A 16070-nucleotide genomic window follows, 5' to 3' on the forward strand; every position below is an offset into this window, starting at 1 on the left:
GGAAGCGAATAGATCTATCTGTGGCATTCCCCATTTCTTTGCGATGGTCTTGAAGATGTCCGGGTGTAGCATCCATTCGTGAGCATCCGAGGTGGTTCTGCTTAACATGTCTGCTAGAGTGTTCTCCTTTCCCGGTACAAATATTGCCTGTAACTGGATGTTGTAGCTGAGTGCCAGGTTCCAAAGGTCCAAAGTCAGTCTGCATAGGGGGTATGAATGAGTGCCTCCCTGTTTGTTGATGTACCACATGACTGTGGTGTTGTCTGTCCTTATCATCAAATGGCCTTCTTTGAGAAATGGTCTGAATTTTGGATTGCCAGTTTTACTGCCAGCATTTCTTTTTGATTGATGTGCAGGTGTAGCTGGTCCTGCGTCCACAATCCTTGCGCATTTGTCCAGCATGTGAGCCCCCCATCCTAGGTCTGAGGCGTCTGTTGTGATGGTTTGGCTTGCTTGATAGTTGTGAAAGGGTAGGCCTGGGTTTGACTGGCATGCTTGAGCCCACCATAGGAACTCCTGTTTTAGGCATGGGATTAGTGGAATTTCTGCTTCTAGGCTGTGCCTGTGTTGGGACCATAAATTCTTTAGGTACCACTGTAGTTTTCTCATATGCAGTCTGGCATGTGGAACCAAGATTATGCATGATGCCATGAAGCCCAAGGCCTGCAGAACTTTTCTTGCTGTTAGCTTGTTCTGTTTTATTAGTGCCAAGAAGTAAAGAGGGAGTTCTTTTTGTTTTTCTGCAGTTAGGAATGCCATTTGTTTTACTGTGTCCAATTCAGCCCAAGAATGTCCTTGTTTGGGATGGTATCAGCCTTGACTTTTGTAAATTGACTGTGTATCCCAGTGCTTGTAGCAAGTAAATGACCCTTTGTAAATCTGTTGTCAGCTTGCTTTTGTTGTCCCCTTGTAGCAGGCAGTCGTCCAGGTATGGATAAATTTGGATTCCCTGTAGTCTGCAGTGGGCGATTACTGATGCCAGGCATTTTGTGAATACTCTGAGCGCAGTAGATAAGCCAAAGGGCAATGCTGAGAATTGATAATGCTCTGATCCTGCAAGAAATCTGAGGTATCTTCTGCAATTTGGTCGAATGGGAACGTGCAGGTATGCCTCCTTGAGATCTAGAGTTACCAGCCAACACTCCTTGCCCAGCATGGGAAGAAGTTGCTGTAGGGTCAGCATTTTGAATTTTGGGACAATGATGTATGTGTTTAAGATGGACAGGTCGAGAATAGGTCTCCAACTTTTTTCCTTTCTTGGAACTAGGAATAGTCTGGAGTAGAATCCTTTGCCTTGTTCTGTTATTGGTACTCTTTCCACAGCTCTCATCTTTGTTAATTGCATTATCTGCTGTAGAGCTTCTATTTTTTGATTTGGAGGCAGGTTTGGCATTCCTCTTTTGACTGGTAAAGTGTGGAAGTGGAACCGTAACCTTGGTCTATGGTTTGCAAAATCCACTTGTCTTTTGTGATATAGTGCCAGTTCTTTGAAAATAAGGTTAATTTTCCGCCTAATGGTGCTGCTATTTGTTCCCTGGTAGGCGGAGTTAGAATCAAGTCACTGTGATTGTCCTGTTGTAGTGGTAGTGGCTGTGTCTGTGCCTCTGTTATTACCTTGCCACTGTCGTCCTCTGTAGGCACCTCCTCTGGATTGATTTCTGCCTCTGGAGCGTCTATTCCTGCCCCTTTGGGATCTTGTGGAGTCAGGAAAGGACCAATTTTGGCAGGCCAGTTCCTGCTAAACCTTGGGGGCTGAACCTGCAAGAAATCTTTAACCGTTTGTACAGATTTTGCCTTTTCTTCCATTTTCTTCATTACCTGCTGGGCAGGTGTACCAAACAAACTGGCCTTATCCATAGGAGCATCTAATAACTTAGCTTTAACATGATCCGGTAAGACCTGTTCCTTCAGCCATGCATGTCTTCTTATCACTGTGCCAGTCATGGCTGATCTAAATGAAGCCTCCAGTGCATCATAGCCACATTTTAAGGAATGGTTACTAACCTGTTGTATGTTATTTACCATTTCTAATACATATTTCTTATCTATAGAGTCATCAGAGGATAGCTTTTTAGTTAACTGATCAAGCATAAACTCTTGGTATTGTATCATGTGAAACTGACAGTTTAAAGCTCTAGCTGAGAGAGTAGCAGAGGTGTAAACTTTTTTGCCCCATCTGTCTAAAGACCTGGATTCCCTTTCAGAAGGAATAGGGTTTTTTGCTGTGGTCGAGGCTACTGCCTTAGGCCCCTGGGATATAGTTTCGGGGTCTGCAAGCGGGGCCTTGTATAGGTGATGATGAGTGTCTGGCACCCTGTAAAATCTATCTGGTTTGGCAGGGGCTGGAGGCAAGGAATCTGGTGCAGTGCAGACATCATTAAATGCATCGTCCACAACAGAGAGGACAGGAGGTATAGCTAAGGGCCTGTGTTGTGGTAGGTGCAGAAAAGTCCTAAGTCTTTTTCTGGAATCTGAGAAATCCTGTTCCTGCCATTGGAATTGCTCTCTCATGGCATGTAAGGTTTCCCCAAAGGAGAATTCTTCTGGTGGAGAAGCAGCTGGAATGGATTCTTCAGCATCTGAGTCTTCATAATTGGAGAAAGGAGCCTCTGGCTGGTCTGTAATATCTGAGTCATCTGCAGAATCATCAGAGGACACAGGCTCGGGGGGCTCTGCTCTAGGTCTCTTTTCTGGGGGCTGCGAGGCCCTGTCTGGGTGAGATTGAGATCCCCTAATTAAGGATATTAAATCCTCTGCCAGAGTAAGCATTTGTGAACTAGAAGTGGGCCTGGTTGAGGGGGGTTTAACAGGCACTGATTTAGTAGATTTGGCTGCTTTAGCCCTGGCAAAGGCCTTAATAGACATGGCTGCAGGAGGCCTAGCAGCACCACGTGCTGGGGTAGAGACATCCAAAGGGATGGTGTCTGATAAGTCACTAGTAACCACTGTTGTAGGTAAAATTTCTGAGGCCGATTCAAGTAAAGTAGGAGGAACCTCAGTAGTAGTGATTGATTCGGCTGTACTTTGATCAGTTTTCTTGGTTTCGGCCGAAACCGAGACACTCGCGGTTTGCTTAACCATGGTTTCGGCCGAAACCGCAGACCGCGAGTGTCAGTCTTTTTCTTTGCGTTTTTTAACAATTTGGGTAGTCGGAGGATCCGACGGCATAATGTACGCAAAATCTGAGCCGAAAAACTGTTCAGCAAACTCCGACCGACGCCTAAGCGTTCGTCGGTTGAATGAAGCACAGGCCGAACAAGCTGCTACGTCGTGGTCTGGGCCTAAACAAGGCAAACAGTAAGAGTGGAAATCTTTATGAGGTATTTGTTTCCCACAAGTTAAACAGTTATTGACTTTTTCTGACATCGGCTGAGGCAAGAAAGAGTCCCCAACGGGGTACTTAGCTTTAAGAAGTCTTCGAAGTAGTATTCGGTAGTAGTAATCTCTGGATCTGACCGACCGGCACTTGCGAACAGCTTCTGCTTCGGGCGCCACGCGGCAAGAAAGACTGAGGAAAATGGCGTCGGCTGATGCCTTTATACCCGAAGACCAGCAAAGATGACGTCGGGTGAAGTGCGACATCAGCCGAAGCCGGACCTGGACTTTGGAATCCGGCCGACCGAGGGGCTGCCTGACGACAGGACAACCCAGTTGTTATGACTGCAGATGCATCCATGAAGGACATTTACAGTAAGCCTGTTTATCTTTAATTACTTGTTTTTTTGTTTGGTTACACAGTTGTTTGAAAGTAATGAGTTCTTTACTTGTTTTTTTGTTTGGTTATGCAGTTGTTTGAAAGTAATGAGATCTTGTTCCTTACTGCTATGTTTCCATAGGGTCCAGGTTGCCTCCCTTTTTTTTCATTAGGGTATTACTTTCTTTAGTTAGACATGGCATGGGATTGATTTGATTCTTTTGGAATGGACAGGAGCTAAGTTATCTAGTAGGTTTAAAAAAGCAGTTATTAAAGTAATGAACTGCCCCATCTAGTGGCAGTATCTTAAGCGAAGACCAGTTTGTTTTATAAAGACGTCATTAAATTTCTCTTTAGAGAAGTTAGACATTATAGTATGTGGGTTTTGGGAGGATGTGAACCTGGCTAGAACTTGTTCAAAAAAAAAAAAAAAAAAACATCAGAAGATTTACAAGCAGCTTGAGCAGGAGTGAACTGCAGAAAAACAGATGTACAATAGTTAAGAAAAGGACTAATACTAGACAAGCAGTTACAAGAAAATAGAAAAGAGGAGGATAGAAAATAGAATTAAAAAGATGTAGGACACACTATATACACACACACACATATATATATATATATATACACACACACACACACACACACATATATATATATATATATATATATATATATATATATATATATATACAGAGAGAGAGAGAGAGAGAGAGAGATCTGCATATGCCAACTTAGTCCTTAGTGCATGGGAGATTGATTGATTACTCAAACTGAAGGGTTTTGAAAAAAAATTAACTCTATAAAAGTTATATCATCATCATCATCAGCAACTTTTCCCCATTTTTCTACATGGGGTCGGGGTATCATTTTAACTGTCGCCAACTTGCTTGATTCAGTGCCACACTCAATTCAGTGCCACACTCCTGCCTTCTTCCAACACTCATGTCTGACTTTCGCAGATCTTCTTTCACACAATACATCCACCTCTTTGCTGGACATCCTCACTTCCTCTTACCTTCTTCCTGTCTGTCCCAAATCTTCCTCACCAGATTGTCTTCTGCAATTCTACACATGTGCCCAAACCACCGTAATCTGTTCTCTTTGATCTTTTCTGCAATTGGAGCTACTTTGGCTTCTGTTCTTATGTCCTCATTTCTTCATCTGTCCCAGTGTGCATCATGCCACCTTTCTCAGGCACTTCATTTCCATTACCTCTAGCTTCAACTGTTCTGCCTTTACTGCCCAGGTTTCTGTACCATACGGTAGTACTGGTCGCACCGCTGTCTTGTACACCTTATTTTCAGCTTCTTTGGCATTCTTCTGTCATACACTACACCTGATACTCTATGCCAGTAGGCTGCAGCCCCTCTGATTCTAGCTTTGAACTCTTCATTCAGACTACCCTTCTCCTCAACTATTCCTCCCAGATTCTTGAAGCCGTTTACCTGTTCCACTATCTTCCCATCTATCTCTGTTCTCAGCTTCTTCTGAATTCCCCAATTTGCTGTCATTATCACAGTCTTATCTGTGCTTAGTTTCATCCCATGTGCCTTCAGATTTGCAATCCATTCTCCTATCCTTTGCTTATGTTCTAGCTCAGAGTCTGCCTGTACTGCCACATCGCCTGCATAAAACAGCTTTGTTGATCCATCCCCTCCAACCTGTTTGCTAATGTAGTCCATCAGCAGTATGAACAGCAGTGGGCTCAGAGATGAACCCTGACAAACACCCACACCCACTGGGAACCCCTCTGTGAGGCCGAACACTGTTCATACTTGAGTCATTGGGTCCTTGTACATAGCATGCACTAATTCTACCAATCTTTCTGGGACTTCAAACCACCGCAGTACTGCCCAGATCAGCTTTCTTGGGACCTTGTCATATGCTTTCTCAAAGTCTAGGAATGGCCAGTTGGACTCTCTCATCTCTAGCTTCTTCTCAAGTATCTGTCTCAATGCAAACATCGGATCAGTTGTGCTGCATCCTGATCTGAATCCAAACTGCCCCTCTCCCATCTTACATTCTACTAATCTGCGTATCCATTTATCAATCACCCTCTCCAGAACTTTCATGCAATGTGATAGGAGTTTGATGCCTCTGTACTGCCACAGTTGTGGATGTCCCCTTTGTTCTTGTACACTGGCATGAGTATGCTTATTCTCCAGTCATCTGGGATATGCCTTTCTCTCCACACTGCTATTAATACCCTCGGAGTCATTTCTCCCCTATCTCACCCAGCATCTTTATCATATCTGCTGTGAACTCATCTGAGCCTGCTGCTTTCCCTGACTTCATCTTCCTTAGTGCTGTTCTTACTTCTTTTAGGGTGGGCTCCTCTTCTTCTCTCATTGTAGGCTGTTTCTGTGGCAGTACAGCTTCTGTGGGGTTTTCTTCATTCAGAAGCTGCTGGAAATACTCCTTCCATCTGCCTTTGATGTCCTCTGGGCTGGTGAGCAGGTTGTTGCTGGCATCCCTTATGAAGGGTGTCTGACTATCTTCTTTATCTTTCTGTCTTTGCCTTGCAACCTGATATAGTTTATTTGTGCCCCTTACTGAGTCACTTTCCAGAAGCTGATACAGTGCCTCTGATGCCCTATTCTTTGCTATTGCAACTTCTTTCTTAGCTTCTTTGTTAGCCAACCAGTAGCTCTTTCTAGCCTGGTCAGTCTTTTCTATCTCCCACTTCTTCCTGCACTCCTCCTTTCTTTTTATGACTTCCTGGACTTCTGCATTCCACCACCAGCTTTCCTTATGTACCTTACTTCCATACCTGGCCCGGCCACATATCTTTTCTGTAGTCCTAACACATGCTGTTTTTAGGCGCTGCCATTCTTCTTCAATTCCACCTATTTCCTACTCTTCTTGGGGTGCTACAGCCCTGAGTAACTCCTTGAACTGTTGTACTTTTTCTCCAGTCAACTTCCAGGTCTTCAGCCTGGTCTCTGTTGACCTTACAACCTTCTCTGACCACTGCTTGCAGCTGATTGTGGCAATTACTGGTTTATGCTGGGGGCCAACTGTTTCACTGGGGATGACTTTGCAATCATGGATTCTGCTCCAGTGCCGTTTCCTTACTAGGAGGAAGTCTACCTGAGTTGCATGTTGACTACTCTTGTATGTGATCTTGTGTCTGTCTCTCTTTCTGAGCCATGTGTTGGCTACTATCAAGCCATTTTGCCAGACAGAAGTCTAGAATGGCTTCTCCTTCTTTATTCCTATTGCCCCACCCATGTGGACCCAGGCATATCCTGTTCTGTCTGTCCCGATATGTGCATTCAAGTCACCCATTATCAACACCAATTCATTTTGTCCTGCTTTATCTAGTAGGTCCTGCAACTGCTGTCTGAATGCATTCTTTTCCTCACTATCACAACCCTGCTGCGGGGCATAGGCTGAGATTATGAATACTGCTCTACACTGGAGTCTGACTGCCTTGAGTCTGTGATTAATTCTGATGATATCCCTTACTGCCTTCTGAAGCCTCTCTCTCACCACAATATCTACACCATTTCTAGCCTGCCCTCCACCTGAGTAGTAGACTCTGGATCCCAAGCCAAGTGGCTTTGCTGCACTGCCCTTCCATCGCATCGCCAGGATACATAGGATGTCCAGCCTCCTCCGTATCATCATGTCATCCACTTCCAAGCTACGTCCTGTCAGTGAACCTACATTAAGCGTAGCAATTCTCAGTTCATGTTTGGCAAGTTGGTTGGTTTTCCGTCCAAATTTCACTCAACAGAGCTATCCCAGGTAACCCAGGCTGGGCAACTAGACACCAGCTTATTGACCCAGGGCTGCTTGGCTTTTATGGCGGGCACATACTGGCCAATAGGGGCACATGTACCCCTCCTACCGTTAGCACGGGTCCCTGGCGTGGGTCAGAGTAGGTCGGATCCGCAACCCAGTTATCACCGGTAACTACCCATACCCATTTTTGGCAACATTAGTCAACATAACCGAATCACCTAGAGCCATATTTTACACCATCGAGTGGCTAGCCCTGCCATGGTGCCCAGTCTGTGATCCTTGTTCTGCTGTCTAGAGGATACTGCGCACCACAGTAGATGCCCAAAGCGGTTGGTCTGTACAACTCTTCCTCTTATAGGGCACCATGTAGAGTCTGTCCTGCTGACCGCAGCTCCATTCACTGGTGAGTCTGAGATGGAAACACTCAGCATGTTTTTTGGACATGGGAGAAACCCCATGGAGACACAGGGAGAACATGTAAACTCCAAACAGGTATTGGTCAGAGGTCAGGATTGAACCTTGTACCTGGGAGGCGAAGACCTTAACCACTAAGCCATCTGCTTATATAAAAGTTGTATAGACATATTTTTTATATGTCAGAGGACCACTACAAGAGTTAGATGAAATTAAACAGAGTACCAAGTTTTCAAACTTCACTATATCGAATAAAGGGGTCCCTATCAGCATCTCGAACTCTGACAATATCGAATTTGATACTGTCGCATTGAGAATGCCAAAAGTGCAGAACATTGAACGGGGAAACGGAAATCTCCGTAAGGGGAGATTTCCATTTACCTCAATGTAGTGCGGTCTCGGATTTGGTATATTTAAGTAGCCGGGGTTGTGGGGGGTGCAGGGGGGCTTGCCCCCCTGCCTACACCAGTTAGTTCATTTTATTTTTTTTTTTTATCAGCATTCGAAAATTGGATAGTTTGATCATGTCAGTTTGACACTTAGTGATTCGAACTATTCAATTTTTGAAATGCTGATACAGACACGAATAAAGGTACCAGAGTACAATTTTTAGATATAGACACTAGATGAGGGGAATTTCAAGTTCATTACAATCCTATTTAGGAAGAAACTTTTTAGGAACAATTATTTAGATTACAAAATCCAACTGAGAACCAAAGCCCTCAAATTCATCTTGTAAGCTGTGTTTTTTTTACTTGTCTACCTAGGAGTTTGCTGCTGTACATAATTCGGATTTGTACTTCTGGGGTGTTTTGTTTTGTTATACACATACACACACCCATACATATATATAAGCAAGTGTGTCTTTGTCTTTCTGTTTTTTGTTTTTTTATGACATGAATTCAAATCTGTGATTACAGTTTTTCTAGTTTTTCCTTGGTGGATAACATCTGAAAGTCTGTAAGCAGATGCAGTGTCCAATGCTGGTTGTGTTGACCTTCACATTTTTGTTTCCATGTCCTTCTAAGTTATTTTTACCTTTGACAAATGGAAGCATTTGAGAGTTCCAGAGATGTGAAAATTTTTTGTCAAGTCCAACATTTCCATTTATTTTCTTTAGTGATCTGCCTCTGGGTTATGAATTCATCCACTGTGTGTTGCTTGTGCTTGCAATTAACTACATATGGAAATTTATTGGGAATTGCATATATATGGCTGCCCTTAGTGACATTTTCCAACATTTCCAACATACACTGTTTTTTCCTCAGTTTACATATGGAATTTGATAATCATATGTAAAATGTTCTGATGAAGGCTTCACCCACAGTGCTTTTCCATTTTATATGTTCTTTTTGTAACTTTAATTTGTGTAATTTGACATTTAACATGTTATCACTAAATGTTTATAATAACACTGCAACCATTTTAGTAATTCATCAACTGTTTATTCTTAACTGTCATCTGTCATAATTTATAGTTCCTCAGTTCATTTAATGTATTGCCTATTTTGCTACAATTTTCTTAAGTTGCATTCTTTTATTTCCAATAATAATGCCATATTGCTGTTTTTATCTGATGCTTTTATTCTTAGTCTGCTTCACTTTGTTTTCATTTTAGCTTACTTATTGTTTTACTTTAGAATGTTTAGTTATAAGAAGTTAAACTTTAAGTGGAAGAACCATATGACATGTCAGGTCACCACTAGTATATCAGGGTCTTCACATTCTGTGGGATTAAGCTGATTTTCTAGAAAAAGACATAATAGAAAGAATAGTACTATCTGAGGTTAACAGTGGTGCTGACCTTTTCAAAGGTCGTAAATGATCTGATATGAAGGCTCTCCAAACAGGATCCTATCACAGAATAATGGCACTCGGGAGTTTGCTGGAACACTAACACAAAGAAAAAACATACATAAGCTGTTTTGCACATGCAGACAGCTGCAACAACCACCCTTGGCATAGCACTGGTCACATCACATCATCAAGGGTGCAGCAGGCCATATAAAATCTCAAAGATCAATCTAAAGAAGCAGCCTTCTTTTCAGACAAGTATGTTTAAAGACCTTATCCAAAACATGGCCTATCACTGAAAACTTGGATTCAAGCATGTAATGAAGCAAACAAATACACATTGGTTAAAAGGGGCAAAAAAGGAAACTCTTCTTTCTCCAAACCTATGTTTCCACATTGTCTATTCAGTGGGACAGTTGCCAGATGTTGATGCTTCTGGGCTACATTGGGCAAGGAAATTGTAAAAGAATCAGATCTATAAGGCTTAAAAACAAGACTGAACCATGAGGGTTAAAGGTCTACAAAAACTGATCACTTTCTTGAAGGCAAAAGATTAGTGTCTGGGTGCTTTAAAGCTACCAAAGTAGAACCTTTAATGACTTGTTCATTCTGGGAAGAAGGTAAGGAAGGCCTGGTAAGCATAACCCCAATGAATGAATGAATGAAACCTACCACACTGGGTAAAAAGAGTTTTTCCGTCTAACTGCTGTCTCTAGCAAATACAACTATAGCACAGCCAAATTCATAACTGCTGGTGAGCCTCATTAAATGGAAGGTCTTCTAAAAGAAGGTCTTAAAACATGGAAAGCAATCCACGAAAAATATCTTACTATTGCTGTACAAAAAACAGAAAGACAGACATCAGTCCAATATAATTCTGTCACAAAGGAAAAATAAGCTCTTAACTTTGTTCCTCTCTGACTCTTGGTAGGAATGAACTACTGAATACCCTCAAACAAGTGTAGCTCTGAGTGAAGGAAGCTGCTCTACTACATTCCTAGCTGTGCTGACCACCCTTCTTTTTGATTTTGAGACTGTGGCTCTCAGATGAGTAAGGTGGTCCTTGTTCAGCAATCCTAGTTATTTGATTTCGACATCCCTGCTCTAAATGGTCCTTCTTCTGAGAACCTTCCATCACAGCAACTTTGAAGGCAGTGAAATAGGGCCTTAACTTCCTTGATAGCACTATAAGTCAAGGAACTGACTGCCACTTATGGCAACTATGTCATTTCCTGGGGTGGTCATTTGATTACTACAGAAGAATTAAGGTATGCTTTTCCTAGGCATCAACAGTGGAAACTTCACAAAGATGAATATGATGACAATCAAAACTATGTCAGTCACTACATTGTCAGAATGAGAATGTGAATGTGAATAAAGTGACAGCCAAGGAACTCTTCACAGTATTAGATGATCTTTAACGAGGCCCTCTGGAGTAGGTAAATGCTGTAAGTTCCGCATGAGACGCATTTTATGGCAATTCTTCTAAGATCTCAAGTTTGTACACTCCCCAGTAGCATGCACCTTGCATCTCTGCATTGAAACTGAAGAATTTATATGGCACCAGGATCTTCAGCCCTGAAACCATGGACCTCCACAAACTACAGACAAAGAAAAATGCAGCTGTCAAAGGATATAAAATCATGGAGCTCACCGAGTAAGATCTCTGTCTCAACAGGGTCCTGGATCAATCCTAATCTATAGTCGCTATCTATTCTAAACGTAGATTACATTTATGGTTGTTCTTATGGCCCAGGTCATGGATAATCTGGCTGAATAGGATCAAAGATGGACCACTTCACTTACATGGTTAAATAAACGAAAAAACTTGCAATTTAAAAAAAGTAAAAAAGAAAAAAATACGAAATGTAATATACAGCAGGGGAAACTCCACTTAACGTGGGTGAAGAAGCCATCCACCTCAAAGGGTGGCACATTCTATATGCAGACCCAATTTAGGATACTCTTTCAAGTATCAGCTGATACAAAGACTTTTCCCGTTATCAGTTATAACAATCTCAAAGGACTCTCTGCAGTAAGCAATTCCAAACAGTAGTAGTGGTGTCAGTTTGATTCAGCAACCAGAACACACACCAGCCACTAAAGCAACCATCATATGGAGGTGTCAGACAGGTGTAGCAATCATGGTGACTACGAGACCCATCAAGCACAACAGAGTTTTAGCAGCCATACCACTACACTCCCATGTAGGAAGACAGGGCCCTTCAGTCTCATACCTCTCAACTTCTTTGCTCAAGAATTTGCGACAAAGCCAGGCATACAACAGGTCTAGTTTTGCCTCAATGAAAAAAATCCTCTGCTTCAGAACTGACAAGGATTTTTTCAAAAGAAAGCAAGTCGAAAAAAGGTAACCACAGACAAGCCATATGGCAGTATTTCTCAGAGATGTCACCATAACATATGGGAAAATCCATTAGCATTCCTTTGTAATGCCACTTCAGTCACAGTCTGTAACTTATTAAAGACTCTAAGAATAGAAGACAAGCTAAACAGCAGCACCCTGTACTGAAGGTGCAGTGGAACTAATGCAAAGCAGAGGACTACCTTATGGCACTATCAGTGATGGGCCAAGGAAGCATCAGTCATGTCTCATGACACCCCCACTACCCCCCCCCCCCAAGGAAGCAGGGAGAGTATTTGTTATAGTGAATTTTGATGAAGTCAATGAGATCAAAAATGGGCTGAACCCTCATCACTCTCTGGGACAATGAAAAGGTGTAAGAAGTACATGCTTCCTAATTCTATGGCTGGTACAAGCTACACAGTACTCTCAGAGTAAGTCATTTGCCAGCCATATGAAATACCTGCCTTTGAGCAATGTTTTTCAGACCATGGCAAACTCAGATCTGGCCTCTCAGTGGTAGTTCTGCATGGCAGCCAGAACTACTGCAGCAGCATCTGTGGGGTATGCTTTTTTGAGACTTCGAAAAAAAGATCTAGAAGAGATGCGATTAACAGACACTTAAGTTGGTGCATTTATGCTAACAAAACATTCCCATCTTCTGGGTTTCTCAATGATTTCTTGAACTGGTTCTTCAAAGATGACTATCTCCTCAAAAGAATCTTGGCGAACAGTCTAACAAAGTTAATCACAGAAAAAGAGTTTTTAAATAATACAACGGCAGCAGCTCGCTATTGCAAAAGTATAATCAGATGTACATAAGGCAATATGAAACCTTTACGGCAATGACTCAATGTCTCACTTCCACAGGCTTTTGACTTAAGCAGCAATGGAAAAAGTTTTCTAGAGACAGGCTCATCAAACTAGATTCAAATTGGGATAGAGAGATAGGAAGTTAATGACCCTAGTATCCAACATGGCAAAAAAACACTGCAAAATTTGTTCACTATTTTGGACTTGGAAGTCATATCTTCAACCACGTGTGCACCAACAAATAAATAAAATGTATTGAAACAAAGGTAAGTACATGATGAATGGATAAAGCAGAAATACTCCTAGGCTACAACACAAAAACAAGTATGAAGAGATTCTCTAAGACAAACCACAAAAGACCAGTTATTACACAGATGCTTTAAAGCTGCAGTGTAGACCTAGAAGTTTTAATGTCACTGTAAATGAGTTTAAAATGTAGCTCAGTAAATCCCACAGATATGAAAAGAAAATGTGGAATATTGAGCTACATCCAAACTTGGGATCTGGAGACTTGTTTGTAAGAAATCTGACTTGAGTCCTTTTGGCTGAATTTGATTTGGGTAGAAGCTGCATTTCAATACAATGACATTCAATCAAATGTGGTTGGTGTGGCATTTATGCAAGTTAGAGATTTTGGGATAAGAGTTGAGATTTTGGTCTTTCTTAGCATTGGGATTACACAGTTAAGTTCTGAGTTATGGTTACAATGGATGCCTGTTGGAATTCCAGGTACTGTATCTGCAATTATTGGAAGATCAAAACTAAAAGTGTGGAAGGGCAGATATGCATTAAGTACAAACGCTGAAGCACAATGGTGTACTCCCATTTATTCAGAGATACAATGATTAGGCAGTAAAAAGCAAGCAGCAGAAGTGTCTATGCACAGTCTTATGGGGTGCAGAAGTAAAACCCACCCCCTTGCAAGAAATCCTTTAACAGTATTGACAGTGAGAGTTTTATGATTTGCTGGTTTTGTTTAAACCATAACTTATTTTTCAAAGTGTCAGGACTTGCATCATTTCTCAAACTTTCAATAGGCAGGTTATTAAATTTAGGGATGGGGATATTGGATCTGGATTCCATTTTTGACTTGTGTCTGAGATCTATCATTTAAAAAAAACATATTTATGTGTAATTCTGTGCACTGTAGTACTGGACAACTTTCTGTGAGTGCATCTTTTTAAAAATATGTTTTGCTTTTTTTTTGCACTTTTTGAATTTTCATCTTCATCTTTCATTCTCATTATGGAGCTCTTCTCCCTGGGCCTATACTGAAAATGGGCACTTTCTGGCCCAGGTGACTTTCCTGGTAAACAAATGTCAAATAAATAAATGAATAAAATCAACTTAGGCTCAAAGTTATTTTCAGACTGTTTTTAAAGAAATTGTGGAATTTTTATTGGTCTGCCAGTAGAGTGCACCAACTTTGCTTACATGTGTTTCAGAGTGCAGTGCAGTCAGCATGAGTCCAAAAATAAAATGACAACTTGTGCAAAAGGATAAAACAGTAGAAGATGCACCTTATTAAAAGGATGTCCAAACAAACTGAGGGGAAAATGCTAAAACATGCCATAAACAAGCTATTGCAAACACAAAATAACTGTTTTTTAAAACAGAACATGCTACATTAAAAGGGTTTAGGATTTGATATTTCAAAATACAAACTAGATAATCAAAAAAACGGCACTAGAAAAACTTGCCACTCAGATAAATTAAGGTAAAACTGACTTACGCTTTTCTTGCAGAGAATCATGTGGAACTTCTCCTTGGGGACATTCCTCTAAATCTCCATAGTGCAGAACCTTGTGATTGGGTGAAAGCCGGCAATACCATAATTTGTCTGAAAAAAATCCAAACAAAGCATTATACACCAGTTAACTAGACAATGCTCCTCTCTATGTAATATGAACAGTATCCACAACTTATTTTTTTAATTATTATGACTTTATGTTAGTCACTGTGACAAAAATAAATAAAACTAATGTCCATCACAGGTACACTGCTAGATGTACTACATCTTACGGCGTAAGTGGTGTGTTGCAAGAGGGAAGAGGAATCCACATTTCTATTTCATAACCATCACAAACATATTCAGTACACCAATGAAAGGCTAACAACTAATATATATATGTACGAAGCTTAGTAACTTGGCCCCAATCCTAGCAAAAGCTGTGCACCTTCTAAGCTACACACCAGTTCTTTGGAGAGAAAACTGAAAATACCTGCTGCAGCTGCTCATATGCGGCCTAGGGTTCTTAAAACAATGCATTTTTTGTCAGTACATCTACTTATTTGGTGTTTTCAGCATGGTAATAAGCCATCTGATCAGTAGCAGTGTGTATTTACACTGTTGAAGATGGCACTCACTAATAGCTGTACTGATCCAAAGCTAGTACACTACAAAATAGGTAATCCAAAGTTGTTTTTTTTTTTTTTTTTTTTTTTTTATTATGGACATGCAAGCAAAAATTATTTATTGGACACACTGAATTTACATTTAGCATATCTAGTGCTGGAAAACAAAAGGCAAATATATTTACACAACTGTGTTTCAACGTAGCATACACTGCCTTGGGAATTCTCTAAAAGGCATGCTTTTATATACGATAGTGGCCACTACTATGAGGAAATTTCCTTCCCCCTTAAAAAGCATCAATCGAAAAGATCATTACATTGTTTTTTTTTCTTCTGAAGGAGCATTTGTGTAGTGCAGTGTGTAGAAGAACATCACTAGAATCCAACTTAGCTTTGGTAGAAGGAATTATGCCTAAAAGACGAAAATGGAAAATTACATACATGGCATTAATTGTAATCTATGAGGATGTAAAGGAAAGTCATCTAAAAAGTCAAATGCAGGAAGTGAATGAGTCATATGCTCTTATGACACAGTGCCCACGTCTGTTTGCATGCCAAGGCTAACATCAATGGCATACGGAAGGCTGGCAAACTGCCTGCGAAGCAAGGAACATTGGGACATCAGCAAAATTTGCATGCACTGTCAAAAAGAGAAAAAACAGTGGAATGGTGTGCACCTATGGTAACATAACTTATTCAGCATGAAGGATCAGAGAAGGGACTGATCCAAATGCCATCACTGCAGACAGGTGGAAACTAAGTCTGTTTTTACAAAGCAAACAATAAGCTGTCACCAGACATCCATGTTATTCCCCGCATCTGAAGAGTTGGTTTCAGAAAGTATGAGACCCATTATACAAAAGTTTCTCTGCTAACAAAGAAACAGTGATAA

General features: G+C 41.1%; 1 protein-coding gene across 5 annotated transcripts in view; it reads right to left on the reverse strand.

The window, feature by feature from the left end:
- ELMO1 (engulfment and cell motility 1) overlaps window positions 1-16070 on the reverse strand; it is a 3030107-nt gene that overhangs the window by 232300 nt on the left and 2781737 nt on the right. For all 5 annotated transcript variants that reach the window (XM_044065043.1, XM_044065038.1, XM_044065039.1 and 2 more), the window contains one exon: window positions 14556-14663. In XM_044065043.1, the coding sequence (XP_043920978.1) occupies window positions 14556-14663 (108 nt within the window). The remainder of the gene's footprint in view (window positions 1-14555; window positions 14664-16070) is intronic.

This window comes from Protopterus annectens, chromosome 3.part0 (genome assembly GCF_019279795.1).
Source record: "Protopterus annectens isolate FY-2018-M chromosome 3.part0, PAN1.0, whole genome shotgun sequence".
Lineage (NCBI taxonomy): Eukaryota > Metazoa > Chordata > Ceratodontiformes > Protopteridae > Protopterus > Protopterus annectens.